The 19,000-nt window shown below is 46.7% G+C and overlaps 1 protein-coding gene across 1 annotated transcript in view; it reads right to left on the bottom strand.

Annotated features, from left to right (window-relative positions):
- Positions 1 to 19,000, bottom strand: part of atp11c (ATPase phospholipid transporting 11C (ATP11C blood group)) — a 43,695-nt gene that overhangs the window by 9,461 nt on the left and 15,234 nt on the right. The window contains exons 2-21 of the mRNA XM_030764901.1: positions 18,008 to 18,127; positions 15,596 to 15,685; positions 10,493 to 10,573; positions 9,418 to 9,525; positions 8,899 to 9,027; positions 8,330 to 8,418; positions 7,205 to 7,255; positions 6,592 to 6,656; positions 6,378 to 6,459; positions 6,096 to 6,246; positions 5,337 to 5,534; positions 4,485 to 4,655; positions 3,385 to 3,572; positions 3,068 to 3,139; positions 2,834 to 2,907; positions 2,567 to 2,670; positions 2,053 to 2,234; positions 1,546 to 1,812; positions 618 to 795; positions 192 to 294 (exon numbers count right to left, since the gene is read on the bottom strand). Of these exons, the coding sequence (XP_030620761.1) occupies positions 192 to 294; positions 618 to 795; positions 1,546 to 1,812; positions 2,053 to 2,234; positions 2,567 to 2,670; positions 2,834 to 2,907; positions 3,068 to 3,139; positions 3,385 to 3,572; positions 4,485 to 4,655; positions 5,337 to 5,534; positions 6,096 to 6,246; positions 6,378 to 6,459; positions 6,592 to 6,656; positions 7,205 to 7,255; positions 8,330 to 8,418; positions 8,899 to 9,027; positions 9,418 to 9,525; positions 10,493 to 10,573; positions 15,596 to 15,685; positions 18,008 to 18,127 (2,503 nt within the window). The remainder of the gene's footprint in view (positions 1 to 191; positions 295 to 617; positions 796 to 1,545; positions 1,813 to 2,052; positions 2,235 to 2,566; positions 2,671 to 2,833; positions 2,908 to 3,067; positions 3,140 to 3,384; positions 3,573 to 4,484; positions 4,656 to 5,336; positions 5,535 to 6,095; positions 6,247 to 6,377; positions 6,460 to 6,591; positions 6,657 to 7,204; positions 7,256 to 8,329; positions 8,419 to 8,898; positions 9,028 to 9,417; positions 9,526 to 10,492; positions 10,574 to 15,595; positions 15,686 to 18,007; positions 18,128 to 19,000) is intronic.

Here is a 19,000-nt window from a genome sequence, read left to right as displayed (position 1 = left end):
TCGTTACAATCTTCCTCACCGTCCTCTTCCTCGTCGGCTGGGCTCTTCGTCTAAACGAGCCTCCGTTCGCATCCTCATTTCTCTCACTTTGGCTCTTAACGAACTCTCCACAGGTCCTTACCATACACGGAGAGTGTAGACTATACTGTTGGATGTGTGCGTGTGTGTACATTCGTAGGGACAAATCTTACCGATGCCCACGTGGGCTTCGAGAATCATGCTGACATCATTAGCTCCGTCACCGATAGACAGGGTGATGGGAGAGCCCTTGGAGTTCTTCACCATCTTCACTATCTGTACAGCAGGAGAAAAGAGAAAGAGAAAGAAAAAGAAAAAGAGAAAGAGAAAGAGAAGGAGAAGGAGAAGGAGAAGGAGAAAGTGTGAGTGTGCAGGAGAGAGCGAGTACGTGTGCGTGTGCGTGTGTGTGCGTGTGTGTGAATAAAAGTAAGAATAAGAGACAGAGAGAGCACACAGACTCGTTAAAGTTTCACCACATATTCAAACAGGGTTAGGCAAATCATAGATAGATTCAATCGAAAGGGAACCACCCAGGATCTTATACAGGTCAGAGAGAGAGAGAGAGAGAGAGAGAGAGAGAGAGAGACACCGTGTCTTGCCTGAGCTTTCTGGAGCGGAGCCATTCGACAGCACAGGACAGCGGTACAGTTTTGACAGATCTGTAGGAACAGGTTCTTATGGCGACTGGAGCTGGCATCCAGAGATGGGTTCATTATTAAGGACAGCGTTGCCCCATCTATGATGAAACCGTAGTCTTGGTTTGCCGTGGACCAGCTCCTGACATACACACACACACACACACACACACACACACAATACACACACTGCATATATTAATAATCGTGATTCACACACCACATATATTAGTTATGACTCACACTCTACATATATCAATAATTATGATTCCAATGGAATGGCATAATGGTTCAAATCCACGCTTCAGGGTTTGTAGCTCTGTTTTTCTGTCACAGTTCAGTTTGTACCTCCGTTCTGCTCAGTTTTTATTAAGAGTCCGTCTCCTCTGGAGTGATTTATGAGCGCGTGTCAGAACACAATGAATTTGCCGGCCTAAACCGGAATTACTATCTAAATCTAATCAAGTCGCGACTGACCAGAAAACAGAGCATGGCCACGGCTTTTTGGGGGTTTTTTTAAATGTAAGACGTTACTTGTTGACGGTGCATTGCTCAACATCATACCATATTCTGCTATAAAAAAACATGTTGTGTGGTTTCACTTTCTAAATGAAAAGAACCATGACTCACCCAAAGCATACCATTCTCATAAAACACACACACGCACACGGTTTCAATATCAGCGCAGAGCTGACCTAGAATGTTTGCAAGGCACAGATGTTTGTTAATTGTCTCAGGAGTGTTCTGACTTTTATGGGGTGATTTCTCAATAAAGACAACCATAACACGATAACAATGCTCATCCTAACTGATTGTGAATCAAAAGTGCACTGTCACTCAGAGCAGAAAGCATAACCAAAAAAGGCTTTTAATATACATCTCGGCGTCTGACCTTGTGACTCCTCCCTTGACGGGAGGTGCGTCCTGCACCGCCCTCCTGTGATACTCCAGCAGCAGATCGTGGAGTCTCTCCTCGCGCTTCCTGCCTCCCTCCTCCAGGGTGCGCACCGTCAGCTCCAGCAGCTCCGTGCCCCTCTGGAAAAGACGGCAGGCGTAGCAGGTGGACTTGGCCGTCTCCATCTTGTCTCCCGTGAGGACCCAGACTTTCATGCCGGCTCCCTGTAGAGCCTCCATCGTCTCCGCTGCCTCCTCCTGCAGTCTGTAACGTTACCAAACAGGTCACGAGGTAAAGGTAAATACCAAATTACCAAATACGAGACAGAGAGAGAGAGAGAGAGAGAGAGAGAGAGAAATGGAATGTATTCTCGGGAGTGCAACTGAGTATGTAAGAGAGAGTTTGTGTTGGAACATGCGCGAAAGCGTGAACGCGTGTGTGAGCGTTTACTTCTCGCCGTATCTACGTTCAGCGTGGATAAGCCGTGTTGGAAGCGGAGCTGACCTGTCCTCCACGGCAGTGGCTCCTATCAGGCTCATCCCTGTCTCCACCTGGTTATAAACAGCCATGAGTTTCTCCTCTCTGTCCTGCAGGGCCAGACGCGCCTCCCTGAGCTCGGCGTCCGCCAGAGCGAACTCCTCCGCGCTCAGCTGCTTAAAGGCCACGCACAGCGTCCGGTAGCCCTCCTGAAATAAACAAACAAACAAACAGCAATGAGATAGCTGAGACAGCTGTATTTACAGCCAGTAATCCTTTCCCTGAGGGATGTGTCAAGAGCAGAAAAACTACAGTTCGTCATTTTCCTCTGCAACTTCATTTGCATAATTAGATGGATGGCATGGGGACAGTTGGGGCTTTTTCGCGTTTCAAACGATTTCAATAATTGATATCGAGCGCTTATCGAAAATGTTCTGCTGGCTGTTTACAGTGGTATGACGATGAAGGTCGCTGTTCTGTTTCCACAGAATGAGAAATTCTGGTTAATAAGTGAACCTTTCTGGCTGAGGGTTTGCGTTACCGTGGCGTTGCGCTCCACGTGCATGCGAATACGTTCCACCTCCTCCTGCCTGACCCGGGGGAAAATGGAGGAATCGGCTCCCTTACAGAAGAGCAGCGTCTCCCCTGTGTATGTCCGCACACACACGTACACGCACGCACGCACACACACAGACAGACAGACAGACACGCACAGACACGCACACGTGCACACACGACACATGACCGGGTTACCAAAGGGGTTGACATAATAAGGAGCAAAGGTAAAATCAGTTATTTACTTACTCACCAGCTTTTGACTTAACAATGACACTCATTCGCCGACGGACTGGGTCAAAGTTTAGTACGTGAAGCAGCTCATATCTACGCGCGAGAGCAAAAGAGAGACACAGCAGGAGAAAATGCATTATTGAAAGAACATTTTGTTAATATGTTTTTGGGGGGGAAAAAATCTGAGGAGAGAATCGATAACATAATTAAATCTACTGCCGGGGGGGAAAAACACACACACACACAAACTCACTCTTCAACATCATTTTGTCTGTTTCTTATCTTCATGTTTTTGCTCTCCAAACCCAGGAAGGTAAAGCCATATCTGGACAGGACACAGAACAATAGTAAGGGAAAGACCACTGCGGTGAGAATATTTGTCTATATCAGCAGTTTCCTAAACCTCGTAACACACACCCACTGCCAACACCCTGCGGAGCAGTGCACTCTCATGTGCTCCTGCTCACACACAGCAAAATGTTAAAAATGTCTGAAAGAACTCAAGAATTAAATGTGGTTTGACGTGAAATGTCTAAATTAAGAGGAGGCCCAAGTCTCCCCTCCTCTTACTTCATGGCTCCCTTGACCAGCGCCACCTCGTCCGGGGAGGAGGCGATGAAACCTCTCTCCTCTTCCTCGGGATGAGGATTCAGATGATCCAAACCGTCCACCTGATCGCCGTCCACCTGTGACCCCGCCTCTTTCACCTGAACTGTGTGACATAAACACAGCGCTCGCAGGAACAGTTCCTCCTTCTCCTGCAGACAGAGAGAGAGAGAGAGAGAGAGAGAGAGAGAGACAGAGAGACAGAGAGACAGAGAGAGACAGAGAGACAGAGAGAGACAGAGAGAGACAGAGACAGAGAGAGAGAGAGAGAGAGACAGAGAGACAGAGAGAGAGAGAGAGAGACAGAGAGGGAGACAGAGAGGGGGAGAGAGAGAGAGAGAGACAGAGAGGGAGACAGAGAGGGGGAGAGAGAGAAGAGAAGAGAGAGACAGAGAGGGAGACAGAGAGGGGGAGAGAGAGAAGAGAAGAGAGAGAGAGAGCGCGAGAGAGAGCGAGAGAGAGAAGAAATAAAAAGTTTTTAAAAAATGCTCAAAAAAATATCCTGTGACCAACTGGCCAAATCAACAGAATCTGCAAACCTGCACACAGCAAAAACACAGCCAGTACATATAACAAGATCCAACAAGCCAATTCCCACACACACACATTCTCCCACACACACACACACACACACGGTTCTCTTAGGACCAGAGCCAGAGTTTTTTGTGACGCGTGTCAACAGACGCAGACAGAACTCCTCAGAGTACCACAAAGCCCAAAACCATGTGTAACATTAGACACCGACAGCCTCTGGGAAACAAGTCTCACACATCACCAGGCTGTGTATCGCACTTATTCAAAGAATAACATTCAAAGAAAAACGATATCTGGAAACAAATAAAAAATACAAAGAAAAGGTTGTGTAGTCTATTAAAACTTCCCATTAAATATCAGTCTTCTTTTATTTCAGCTGACAGCGGGAAATTTCTCTAGGGTCAATTACTCAGATGGATTGGGTGTGTCCGTATATTAAAACCTCATCAGACATTATGTTCTTTTCTTTAGAAACCGTTCCCCAAGAAATGACATATTTTCTTTTATGATTCACACAGCAGTGCACTAACCCTGCCAGCTTTCTGCTGTAGTTTGCTGACTGGTCCGTCTGTGACGCAGAATCCGTCCAGCTCGGTTCTGGAGTCCCTGTATTTGTACTGAAATCCGTCTATGCAGCATTCGATAAACTCCATGTTGTTTTGGGTTAGCGTCCCCGTCTTGTCTGTGAAAACGTATTCCACCTGTAGGCAGAGACACGGACAAACACAGTTTTCCACGGCCATAAAATACAATCTCTCTCACACACACACACACACACACACACACACACACACACAGGGTGGAAAAATGGACAGACTTTGACAATAAGGACAGACAGTTAATCCTTGACAAAATGACTCTGCGTGTATAAATCAGTTTAACGAAGCATGTCCTTTAATTTGGAATAATCGTCTGCTTAACCATCCATAACTGATCTACGACCTCACGGAAAGCTCAAAGTGCCAAGACACACACACACACACACACACACACACACACATCTTGGCTTCATTAGACCTCCAGAGGAGGCTCCTTTAACCTCATACGTTGCAGGTCTCCGTCCCTTTGTGTCGAGTGACTCGCTGACCTGGACAGCTGACACAGAGCACACCTCCAATCTTGAAGGTATTTGTAGCTCACACAAATATCTTATCTTCCGTTTCCCCTCGTATGGGGTCGTTGGTCTTTTCTTTGGCTTTCTAACAAACACGCGATAAAAGAGAATTGCGGCTTCGTAAAAGCCGCTACGGCGCCTTCAGTGGACGGAACAGGACGGTGACACTCTTAGCGATGTTCCTTTAAGATCAATATGGAGTAGGCAGGGAAGGAGATGAGGGAGCGCTTTATTATAGACTTCAAACAGACTCTTCCCAAGCCCTTACCTGACCCAGCTCCTCATTGAGGTCAGACGTATTGACCAGCGCTCCCTCGCGGATCTCCGGATCAAAGAAGTCCTTGTCCCAGGAGATGAAGAAGGAGCCCAAGAACTTCTGCATCTCTACGGTAACGTACATGGAGACGGGGATGATGAAGTTGAAGAGCACCATGAAGGAGAGGAAGTCTGTAAACATCTTAAGGTACTGGAAAGAAAAAAAGAAAAAAAATTGCATGGCATTATGCAAAAAAAAAAAAAAAAAAAAGCCTTCTCCCACGAGCGTGGGTCACAAATTAGCCTCTACTAATTAATACGGAGAGGTGAGAGATTGGAAAGGAGAGAAGAGCACGTTGGGAGAGATCTTCACACACGTTAGCAGAGCTTTACGGCAAAAACCGCAGAGAGATTCTCTGAAGACAGCGAGCGTTGGGAAAAACGTCTTGAGGTTCATTCGTTTATAATTAGTTCGGAGGATAGACCACGGCAGGAAAAAAAAAAAAAAAAAAAAAGATGAGAGATGTTTCACAGCACTGAGAAACTGTGTAACCCATTTGATTCACTTAACTGGCTGGGGAGGATCTAAAGTTCTTCAGGCATTCCTAACTCATTTACCATGCCTTATTAAGCAGCAGTTGAATAAGTGATATGAAAAAAAACCAAAAAACAGAATCTCAATCTCTGTCTTAACCAGGATTAGCGAAAGGAAAACCCCCCCCTACGGAGCACGTCAAAACGAAACGACTGCCGCTCGCAAACGGGCGCTCACCATGTTGGTGTCTTTCTCCTTTTGCGTCTTCTGGTTGTACCACGGCTCATCCTGACCGTCCCTACTCTGCCACCAGTACTTGAGCGAGGTACACACCAAAGCTTTACTGACCAAGATACACAGGTAGACCAACAGGAACGCGTTGATGGACCTGAGGGGGAGAAAAACAGGAAAGCAAAAAAGAAGAGAAAACGCATGTAAACGAATAAGAACAGGTTAAAAAAGAAAGAAAAAAAAACCGCATCCGTAGGATCTGACACGGTTCCGGTGACTTCTGCTTACTTCTCTACGGCCGAACGTTTCTGAGACTTGCCCTGGTAGTTTAGCGCCATTTTAGTCTCCATGCCCGTGTACACCGCCACACCTGGCGGGAAAAAAAAAAAAAAAGATGAGTCCACTTAGCAGCTCAAGCTTTAATGAACGTGAAACTGTTTTGTTTTTTTTTGTTTGTTTGTTTGTTTGTTTTTTTTTACAAACACAATTGCCTTTTACTTACCATAAATCTTCTTGGTGTTTTTCAAAGTAGCACCTTTCAAAAGAAGGTTCTCTGGGCCCAAAGATCTAAATGAAACCCAAGTAAATAAAATAAAATAAATCCACAAATAAATCCAAACACAACCAAACTTACGAAAGCACACAGAAACATGCTTTTAACACCCTTGATGAAATAAACAGATGAAACGATCCATCTGAACAGTACCTCAGCAGGTGTAACTAACTCATGAATTCTGAGGCATCTGTTGGTATAACACCTGATACATTAGCTGCATAATGAAGTGCAGGCATAGGCTGTTTCCCCATCCATGGCCCATGTTGAAGCATTCATAAGCTTTATAAATCCAAGGCTGGCCTTGTCTGGCCTGGGCTGACCTGGGTAAGGACACGGTGAGGACTTGTAATACCATTACAAACTGCCCCTTGACAGACGTGAGTGGGGGTGCTCGAGTAGCACTGTTTGAAACCCTGCCAGGCTGCTGCCTTTGCGTTAACGCCGCTGAGTTCCGGATGGATGGCATAACGATAGGAGGCTAATGCGAAAGGGAAAAGACAGGGAATTCACGGGCGGGCTGACACGGAGCGTCAGCCCGGGGGGGAACGGTCGACCTCACCTGACTAACGGGTCCTGATCAGGTTTGTAGATATGCATACGTCCCACAAACCTGCAGAGCAACACACACAAACACACACACACACACACACACAAACACAAATACACACACACACAAACACGCACATAATTCTGGTGTTAGGTCAAATGTTGTGTATGTCTATTTGTAAATCATTCCGTATAGAAGCATTTGTTAAACGGGGCACAAAAAGCGTCATAACCGCTGTCTAGCTGCCAAACATCTACCAAAAAATAGCTGATGTGGTTTTCAGAATTTACTAAAGTTCTACAGCTAGTGTGACGGAGAATAATCTAAAATGGAGACACTGTAACCACCATGAGACGGTTGCCATAATCATATCAGTATTCACATGTAGTTTGCTATGCAAATGAGCTTTGCAGGAAATGCACCAATCACAGGCCTGATGTTCAACGGTGATGACCCAACAGCTTGGCGTACTGGCAAAGCATGCTTTTGAAGATTTTTTTTCCCCACCCCATTCAAAATTGACTCAGGGAAGGTGACATCTGGTGTTTTAGCTGCTTAGGAATTCAAGCGTTGGAAAATGGACAGTTGTAATGAGCCTAGTCTAACAATAGGTGGCATTTTAAGCCACAGTTAAAGGTTGTCTAATAGAATTAGGACTAGCCGTGTTAAAAAACTGCTTGATCTGGTTTGGTTTGTGAGGGTTATGGCGGAAAACAAAAAGAGAGAACGCGGACAGACCAACATGTGTCTGGGGAAGTACAATTGTCACATTAGAATAGCGGCACTGGATATGATCAGTTTTGTGATCTGGTGATAACAGATGATGACAGCTTAACGGTATTCAGTGTGTTCATTGTATTAAGACAGCTAGATCATGACCTGAGATTATGATTATTTTGTTCAGTGTTGGAGGCCTGCTTTTTTCTCCCAACAGATCTTAAATTTGGAGCAGGACTATATTCTAACGACAAAAACGCAGTCATTGAGTACGTGCGTGTTTATGTTTTGTATGTTTATCTTTGTGTGCTCTGTGTGTGGGTGGGAGAAACGCAAGGAAGCATGCTTGTACATGTGTATTTATGTTATGTGTGTGTGTGTGTGTGAGTGTGAGAGAGAGAGAGAGATAAGAGTACGTACTTGTAGAGGTCAGGTTGGGGCTGTTCACACTCAATGGTAGCGCTGAGTGATTCCAGATCCTTCTCTGTGTCTGGCACCGTGTAATGTGTCTGTCACACACACACACACACACACACGCACGCACGCACGCGCGCGCACACACACACACGCACGCACGCGCACACACACACACAGAAAGATAGAAAAGACTAAGTATTCCAACTCAATATCTGCTCTCATACACAGATTGTCCCTCTGACACACACGTACATACACGCACATGCACGCACATGCACGCACAGACACACACACTCATTCATTCATGTGTGCACACATGGGTCACTGAGTGGTTAAGATACTGAGAGAAGATGAGCAGCAGAGAGAGTGGTGATAATATTTGGGTCAGCTATTTTAAGTACGCAAACGAAAGAGAAAAATGCTCTTATCTGTGCCTTAAGAGCCCATTTAAGCATCTAAACTCAGAGTAAAGTGAGTAGCGTCATTTAACACGAGGTGAGAACAGTTACGACCCTAGCCCACTCTGATAAAAAGTTTTTGGGGGGGGGGGGGGTTTATGTCGGTGAGGTCACCTTATGGTTGGACTCGCCGTCCAGGCTGGCGGTGGTGACGAAGCAGGTGTCATCCTCTCGACTGGACTGCAGCAGGATGAGGTCACAGGGAAAGGTCTCATCCTCTATTACTTCCACTATGTCACCAACCTGAGTCACACAACATAAGTCATTTAGCCTTACTGTCTTTATACACACACACACACACACACACACACACAAGCGCACTTGCTTTAGCCTAAGTGCTTATTCAGCTTCGGGGCGTGTGTAGAAGTGTACCACAATTACGCAAACACACAGTTTAGTACAACTCCACAAACCCACCGTATGGCAAAACTCCGCAAAACCCACTGCAGACCCAAGTTAAAAAAAAAAAAAAAAAATCCAGGTTCTTCTGCTTTATTGTCCATACACACAAAAATACCCACGCTTGCACACACACACACACACACACACACACACACACACACCCAGCTACACTCCCATGAGGGCTATCTATTTGAGAAGGAAGTTGGCACGGATGCAGGGGCTGAAAGGTACCTTGATTTTCTCACTCTCCTTGCTAGTTTGTCGGCCGTCCTCCAGCACTCTGACTGGGTACTTATTCACCTCGTTGTCTGCCTTGTGCCGCAGCCAGTCCTCATAGCCCTGCATCCCCACAGACAGACCAGAGAGAGAGAGAGAGAGAGAGAGAGAGAGAGAAAGTGTTGAGTGAGTTGAGTGTTGCTGTGACAGGGCGCATTGTTATGTCATCGAGGTTGAGAAGAGAAGGTCAAAGGGATGGAGTGAACCCCCACTGGGAGAAACAGCTTCACGGACAGAGAGGGAGAGAGAGAGAGAGAGAGAAAGAAAGAGAACGACAGAAAGAAATGGAGAGAGATGATTCTGTATCAGGTATCTAAGCTTTTGCTTCACTGATGTTCAAGTTCAAAGTCCTCTGCTTTGGCTGATTCCAGCACTCCATGTGGTCTGCAGTTGTCTGGAAGGAAGTGTACACCCTTTATTGTGCCTTTCCAAAGAACTAGCGCCTGGTCGGCCGAGTAAAAAGAGAAAGAAAAAAAAAAAAAAAAAAAAAAAATCACCGGCAAAACAATACATCACACAGGACTGCGGCTCGCAGACACCACCGGATTATTTGTTTTCAATATGAAAGACCGCTCCCAATTTGGTCCTTCTCCCAGCCAGCCTTAAAATAGGCATAAACACGGAGCCGTGCCGTATAACTGGGATAATGACAGAAGGCAATAAAAGTCCATGTGGTATTTCAAAACCAGTAAGAGAGACAGGGACTTGGCTCGGAATAAAACTTGGTGAGAATGAAGCAGACTCCCAGGGAGCGCGGTGATGTCGTGAGCACACGCGGTGTAGTCGGGTCCCGTTAACACGGAGAGATCAAGGAGTAAGAATTCGCAGTTGTCGTGGGGGTCACTTGAACACAGGGTGGGGAAAAAAACCCAGAGCGAGGAATGTAGTGTTGTGGGGGGGGGGGGGGGGGGGGGGGTCAGTTGGAAAACAGGGAGAATATAGGGCAGGGAAGCACTCGGAATAGCGAGGTCACGTTAACACTGGGGGAAACATGGAGGAGGAATACACGCAGCATAGCGAGGTCACTAACCTGCTTAATGGCTGTTACTGTGATCACAAAAAACAAGGGTAAGCCGCTGGTGACTGGGCTGGTTGGGGTGTCCACTATGACCTGTAAACAAAACACACAGCGTAAAAAGAAGGGCCCCCCCCATACACACACACACACACACACACACACACACAAAACACACCCACACTCAGCACACACTCTGTTATTTCAGCAAAGAGGATAGCTGAGAATTTTGATCTGCGTATCTTCAAACTGAATGCAATAAACCACTAAACAATGGGGTTTTTTTTTCCTCTTGTCTTGTCTTTTTTTTTTTTTTTTAAGTATCTAGCGATGTTTACCGGTGTACGACGAGTGTGATAAACCGTTTAGTCGGCTGAAATGAAATCATGAGTACACCCCGAAATGTGGAACTTTCCATTCAAGATTTCAGGGGCATAAATGCCTTTTGCCAAAGCGAGAGCAAAGTTTTTTGTTTTTTTTGGCAGTTAATTTTAAACGTATGATAACATGACCTCAGCATGAGGTCAGCTTTAGGCTATGTAAGATTAGAGAGCGCAGAAACCAAGGGAGCCTGGGTGTGACTTCCCTCCAGCGTTGGGTGTGATAATGTGACCATTCTCACGTTCTTATCGCGCTAACAGCTCGAGACAAAGCACAGACGGGGCATGCAGGGACCCTGAGCAAACCTGTCGTGCTCTGCAGTAAGGCCGCGTTTTCAAACGAACAAACACAAAACTGTCCTGCGTGACTTGTTTGTGCGTGACTCAGACAGAGAGAGAGAGAGCACACCTCGCTCGCCCTGCAGGGAGTGCGGAATACAGGACTGACTCCAGCGGAGAAAGTCCATTCTCAGAGCCCCCACTGAAAATTTTCCAGCTTAAAGAGCGAGTAGTCCTCAGTAACCCGTTCAGATTTGTGCTGCCACCACCCCCCGACACCTCCCCCCAGCTTACACAACCACAGCCACACACACACACACACACACACACAAAACATTTGTGTGCGTTTGAGCTCTCTAATACAGTGCCTACTTAACCCTAAGACCAAGTAATCTCGAACAACCCGCCCCAGCTAGCTCACTTTAAAACAAGATTCTTGGACCCTTTTTTTTTTTTTTTTTTTTGTAAAGCTGTCACAAGACCGATTTTCCCCACAGGTGCATACAGCGCTCCTGCTCCAGTATTTACCGAAACACGCACGCACGCAACAGAAAGAGAAATGTGTGCACATGGTGCAAGCCTAAACAGGCAAACCCAACATCACGCTGACGTCAAGGGGGTTTTGACATTTCTCGGGGGGTGCTCTTGTGCCAGATAGGCATCAGTTTGAGTGAGAGAAAACAGGCATGTCAGGAGCCGTCTGTTCATCTCTCACTATTTGGAGCGGAGAGCCCACAGGGTTAAGACCAATATCACACATGCAGTGTGCTTGCTGACAGCTGCTTGTGGAACACCAATGTCAAATCTATAGTTAGCAAAACAATAAGCAGAAAGAGATGGATTTTCCTGTTTTAGGCACCTGCTACAACAGGAACCATTTCAATGTCGGGGGGGGAGGGGGGGGCACACAGGGGAACTGCAACAACTTCCTGAAACCCTCCGTTTTATTAAGGTACATATAAAGTTGTTAAAATGAATTCAAAAGAGAAGGGAAACAAGATACGTTTGAGGAACTTAAATGAACACGGTGCGATTTTTACCCCATGTGGTCACATAGAGCATCTCCAGTCCTTTGTGTTGGGACTCACCCTCTATCTCTCTGTCTGTCTGTCTGTCTGTCTGTCTGTCTTTAACCTCTGGTGACTCCATAACTGTTTTATTAAATGGTTCTCTCCAACCTGGTCCTAACCCCTCTCGACATGAGGGGTTCCATGCAGCAGAAAAGAGCACTGAAGTGCCCCCCAGACCTACAGCTGATGGATGTTGTGGAACAGTGGCACCTCACATAGTTTTTCGATCTAATAAATTGATAAAAGCCCAGCTGGAGGTAGCAGCCTCCGGCTCCCCGCGCGATTAAAGATATTAAGAGAGCGGCTGCTAGAAAAGTGCTGAGGACAGTGTGTCCTGCAGTCTTACATACTAATACAAACTCACACTTGGTGAGACCTCATCTACCTCAGCCACAGCGCACTGTACAAAACGCTCCAGTCCCAGAAACAACACAAAACAACATTTAAACGGCACACAAAAAACCCCCAGACGCAATACTCAACTGCCGTAGACACACAGCCAACACGACACAACGTCCAAACCACCCTACACATACAAGACATCTCACTCTATCCCCAACACCTCATCCTGCCACAAAACACACACACACTCAACCACACATCCTGTCAGCCATACGGGTTTAGCAATACGCTCTGCTCCGAGCACGTACAGAAACCAACACCTCTGCCACAAATACGCATCCAGCTGAACACACTTAACTGAACGTCACACTAGTGGCCCAAACACACATCCACCCGTGTCGATACAGGCTTGTCTTGTGTGTACGCCACGATCTGTTTTTCCCTCAAGACCTGTGGAAACAGAGGACACTACTAGACTTCACTCCACAGACACTATCGTGGGCACTAGCCTATATGAGGACAAGAGACTCCCCCTGGCGCTATGCCAACATGTAGGCATTGCTTGAGCACCTCCCTCTCGTTGGACACGATTCTTGTCAGAAATTACAGAAGGAAGTGTCCTCCTCCCTGTCCACAGAGGAGGTAAAGGGAAAAAAGGGGAGAGTCACGGTTTCAGCTTCCCCCCCCCCATGTAAAAGCAGTCCAAGTGCATCACTTTTACCATTTGGTGTGGCTTACATACCAAACAATAGGAACTAACAGCTGAGTACTATTTTAGTGGTAGAACAGGGTTCTGTGGCATTCTGGGCTCTATCAGTTCAGTTAACCTTTCCCTTTGTTTCTTTAAATATTTGCGATAAATATTTCTCTGTGCGTTATTCCGGGCCTATCGTGGACCTCTCACGCTCGTAGAATCTGCACATTTTATGTTTAGTGCGGGTTACAGCCCCCCAAGAGGCGTTAGAAATCTTAGATGTCGCTCAAAACACGCAGCCAACGCTATTTGCCGCCCAGACAAATACCCAGTGTTACGGGCCGTCCTAAACAGACAGGACCTAATATAACGCTCTGATTCTCCCAATCGTTACTCTAACCAACACAAATCCCTGACTTCATAATGAGGTGCAATAATGAAGTAGAACAGACACCCACTAATCTCAAATCCTCCACCCACCCAGCAATGAGCACAAAACACTGGCTGTTACCACTTACAAAGCAGATAAACATGCTCCCCTGAAACAGATGTTCGATGCGGTAAATATACCCTCGCTGGTTCCGCAACAGCGGTTCTTTTCCCCTCTACACTACCTACTTTCTCTGGGCTGTGATGATCTACTTGTTAGTGTGAATACACACACACACACACACACAGAGACATAGACACTGATTCACTCTGTCTTGCTCTCTCACACACACACACACACACACACACACACACACGTGTGCGCGCACACACACACACACGCTTAGAGAGGTAGGAACATTCCAGAAGATCCGTGTCAGAGTGAGCACGTCAAAGACAGAGATCCCCGTTACAACCCTCCTACTCCTCTCCTCTTCGCATCCCTTGTTCTCGTCCCTCCTTTCCCAGCAGTACCCGCCAAAGGCAGGCAGGGCTATTTTTAGCCCAGTGGTGCTTTTTTATCAGCCAGTGTCTATTTGTGGCTCTCCAGAACTACAGAGGGCTTCCTAGCTGCTGACGTCAGCAGTGAAACGCTGCAGAGGCGTACAAGGAGAAGACAGAGGGGGAGGGAGACGGGGAGAGACAGAGAGAGAGAGAGAGAGAGAGAGAGAGAGAAAGAGAGAAAGAGGAAGGGAGGGAGGTAGAGTGAGCAGGAGAGAGAGAGAGAGCAGGAGGGAGAGAGAGAGAGAGAGAGAGAGAGAGAAACAGAGATGTGCAGTTTGGGTTCTGATAGTGCATTTGCATCTGGCCCCAGGAGAATCACACAGCTCTATTTCTGGGCTTGTGATGTGAGTGCAGGCCCCGTTTGATGGGCGCTAGGCGTGTGCGTCAGCTCCCTCGTGCAGCTATAATAAGGGTTGCGTGGGGACCGGGGGGGCTCGGATAAGAAGCCCCCTCCTGAGGGAACCGGGATTAGTGGAAACACGCCAACCGCATGCCAACGCTGAGTAAACACACGATGTGGAACACACACATACATACATACACACACACACACATACACACACACACACACACACACACACACCTCAGCACAGACATACATATTCTCAGACCAACATTCTGGAACAAAGATATACACCCACAATCACAGAGGAGCATATTATGCGTACATATGCACGCACAATCGCGCACGTGCTTATCAACACAAACAGCTAAAACAAAAATTGAAACAAAACAAACAAAAAAAAAAAAAAGGTGGAACTGCATCTCTGACACAAACAGGAACGTGCGGACAATTACATAATCCTACATCGCAGCTGGACAAATACAATGTTTCCCCATGAACTGTATCAGTCTCTCTCTAAATTAAATCATCAATTGCAAAGGTCTGACGCTACCTGGCTGCCCCACAGTTAGGATGAGTCATACTCCTCGGGAGAGACACACACATCCTAATTTAAAGCATGCGCCCCTGTACTTCGGTTTGGAAAAAGACTGCATGGGGGGGGGGGGGGGGTTCTCTCTTTCTTTCCATGTATTTATAAAGCGGAGAAGTACCACCCCCACCCCCCCCCCCCGTCTGTTTTGTCTCATCCATCAACAATGGACAGATCGGAATGAAAGATAAAGCAGGGAGAGGAGTGGCAGCCTGGGCGGCGGGCAGAGAAGATTCATTTCTCCCTGAAGCTTATGTCATTCGTTTCAATAAGCGCTCTTACACATGCATACACTCACTCACATTTTCCAGTCAGGACACACACATACACACACACACTGTCATATCACTCAGGGCAAAAGACACACACACACACACACACACACAGAAAAAAAGAGAGAGAGGGAGAGAGAGAGAGAGATGGGGGGGGGGGGTGGAGTAGAGAAACAGAGAGAGAGAGAGAGAGAGAGAGAAATGTACACCTACCTGCACCAGAAATATTATCAGGAAATAAAAATTGGCGATTCTTCTGAACTGCTCAAACAGATTCTTTGGCAGAAAATTCCATAAAGTGTACTGTGGAGAAACGAAGAAACACAAACATAAAAACACACATACAAGAATTTTAAACCACTGCCACATGACGCAGCTTCAGACGGTTATGACATCAATCAAGCCTCTCTGTTCTTTGCTTTTTATTGCTTTTGTTTTTTGTTTTTGTTTGTTTTTCAAATTAAAGTGCAAAAGGATATGGAACGAAGCATTGCATTCCAAGTGCAAGCTCAAAGTCTGGAGGGTGTGTGGGGGGGTGGGGGTGTGGGGGGGCTGCTGAGGAAAAGCTTGAGGAAGGATTAGATCCATTCAATATTCATCAGTTCCTATATTTGTGTATTCCTGGATGAGCAGAGTTGACTTGAATAGAGCCAGGCTTTTGTGATGGCTCTCTGACGGGAGCGGGGGGGGGGGGGGGGATGATGGGGTAGGCTGGCAGGTATTGCATTGATTTGGATTAGTGCCTTATCTCCCTAATTCGGCCAGCCCTGAAAGGAGAGCCGATTACCTTATCGAGCCAACGGTGGCTTCTCCCCTCTACCTCCTCTTTTTATCCCCTCTTTTTCTTCTTCTTCTTCTTCTTTCTCTCTTTTTTTTTTTTTATAAGTGGCCATGACAGCTGACACTTGGGCAGCTGAAATGACACTTCTATCAGCCAAATCCCTGAGAGACGTCCTGACAATGCCTGACTGGTGATTCATACGCTGACACAACAAACAAGCAAAGCTCATAGTCAGTACGTACAGGAAAGAGATATTCTAGTGAAATATGATAAATACAGAAGACAGGAAGTAAGCACTGACATGGGGGGGAGAGAGAGAGAGAGAGAGAGAGAGAGAGGATAGGTGTTCCCCCTGACAACTTCTTCCAAGCTAAACACTAATCACTGGAAAAATAGGTGGAAGCGGTGAGATGAGACGCTATCGGAAAATAATACAAGAACAGGTGATAAAGGTACCGCGGAGGCCAATATGAACTAACATCAACCTGAGTTTGAGTGGAGGCATGGGACAGCTCAGAGAGAGAGAGAGAGGGAGGGGGGGGTAGAGAGAGGAAGAGAGAGAGAGGGAGACATAGAGTGAGAGAGAGAGAGAGAGAGGAAAAGATTGAGAGATAAGAGGTCCTGGAGAAAGAGAAAGATGATGGAGCGCTGAGAGAAGTGTAAACATGACTGCGTTGGTAATTAAAGCGTGTTTACACTGTCACGCTGGAGGAGATCAACTGATGTGCCTTACTCCACAGTAGGACTCGAGGCAGCTCTATAAATTCTACCCTGTCCCCTTTTTTTCCCCCGCAGAAAAAAAATAAAAAATAAAAATAAAAACCCTCACACCCCTTCGCCTGCCGAGATTTAAGGAGGAACCATCAGTATCAGGGGGACAGACAGATTATCCTCACCCTACACCCCCCCCCCCCTCATTAATAACAACCTTGTATTTCAGTAGCTCCACCGCTGGCCTCCTGACAGACAAATAACTGGTCTCCGTCAGGGTGGGGGGGGGTGAATGGTGGAAGGGCGGGGTGCCAGAGCGACCGAGATTTATTTGAACTGTTAAGTTGGGGAGGTGTTCAGAAACAGAGGTATTAAAAGAAGAAGGGGATGTTGGGTGTATACAAAAAACAAAAACGAAAGAAAAAACGTTAGGGGCACTGCCGGAGACCCTACCGTTCTATTCACACCTGGAGGAACAGGTAGTTGAACCTAGGGACTACTGAGGAACGTGCTAGAAAACATCGTCCCCATCCCCCGATGCCTCAGCTAAGGCTGGAATGACCACGTGCTGTGACAGAGCTGTTTTGTTGCCATGGAAATAAACAACACATGCTAATTAAGAGCTGTGCGGTGTGGGGGGGGGGGCAACTTTAGGGCTCGAATGGAAATAGACAAAACCCTACTCTGACATGCACATTTCAGCCCAAACGTAACTGTGGTAACTCTGAAGCGTGTTAGTATGTAATGCCTGTTAGCGTGTGGGGCCTGTTAGCGTGTGGGGCCTGTTAGTGTGTGGGGCCTGTTAGTGTGTGAGGCCTGTTAGTATGTGAGGCCTGTTAGTATGTGAGGCCTGTTAGTGTGTGAGGCCTGTTAGTGTGTGAGGCCTGTTAGTGTGTGAGGCCTGTTAGTGTGTGAGGCCTGTTAGTGTGTGAGGCCTGTTAGTGTGTGAGGCCTGTTAGTATGTGAGGCCTGTTAGTATGTAATGTCTGTTAGTATGTAATGCCTGTCAGTATGTAATGCCTGTTAGTATGTGAGGCCTATTAGTATGTGAGGCCTGTTAGTATGTGAGGCCTGTTAGTATGTGAGGCCTGTTAGTATGTAATGCCTGTTAGTATGTGGAGATCTTGTCCCACCTTGGAAGACACTATTCTGTTGTCACAGAATTTGGGGGGGGTGAAGCCTTCTGTGGCTGAACACGGTTGATGCCCCACATAGATAGTCCTGCTGTCCACCCTGTTCTCATCCCCGCCGAGCTAGAGAGAGAGAGAGAGAGAGAGAGAGAGAGAGAGAAAGAGAGAGAGAGAGAGATCATCTAAACAGGATGTCGGAAAAAGACAAAACATTATGGCAAGCTTTCAGCTCCTGTAGTACTTAGCACTCTAATGGCTTTGCCCAAAGCACAAAGTAGACACAGACAAACCAACCAACACCAAGTAAGGGCTGAGACTGCTTTCAGCCTCTCACAACATCACAGCTCCAGTGCATCACGCATGTGTCTGGCACACTGTTATTTTAAGATTTGTCTTCACATTAATCTAAAAAAAAAAAAAAAAAAAACCAACTCACAGAGAAGTGAGAGAAAGAAACTGTGAGACTGCCGTATTTATTGCAGTTTCTAAAGTGAAAAGGGGAGAAAAAAACAAAACAAAAAAAAACACAAAAACAACAACTTAGAGGGCTTTTAAAAAAAAAACAAAAATCCAAAAAACGCTTACTCAGAAAAGGCTGTGATTTGGTAAGGTCAGAAAAGAACCGTGACAAATGTCAAACAGCCCCCCATGTGAACAGCCTGATGAGTCTCAGGGTTAAAGAGGGGCAGATTCGCAGATGATTAGTCAAATCTTTGGCTTAGATGGTCCGACGAGAGACGATGGAAAGACAGAATTTACGGCCCCGCCGGGGGGGGGGGGGGGGGGGGGGGGGGGGGGATTACAGCACGCACGAGCCAAGCCATCTCCACAACACCCAAGTCTCTTCCTGTCCCTCCAGATCCAAAGAACAGAGGAAAGCCCATCTGTCGGCTTGCACTTGGGTCACAAGTGCCTGACACATTCCTCTGCCTTTAATGGGCGCGGTGAGTAAGAATTCGGGAAAAGACTGCGCAGGAAGTGAAGAGGGCTCCTAGT

Source organism: Chanos chanos, chromosome 2 (assembly GCF_902362185.1).
Source record: "Chanos chanos chromosome 2, fChaCha1.1, whole genome shotgun sequence".
Classification (NCBI taxonomy): domain Eukaryota; kingdom Metazoa; phylum Chordata; class Actinopteri; order Gonorynchiformes; family Chanidae; genus Chanos; species Chanos chanos.
Note: the sequence above shows the minus strand (reverse complement) of the source record. Positions and strands in the feature narration are given on the sequence as shown.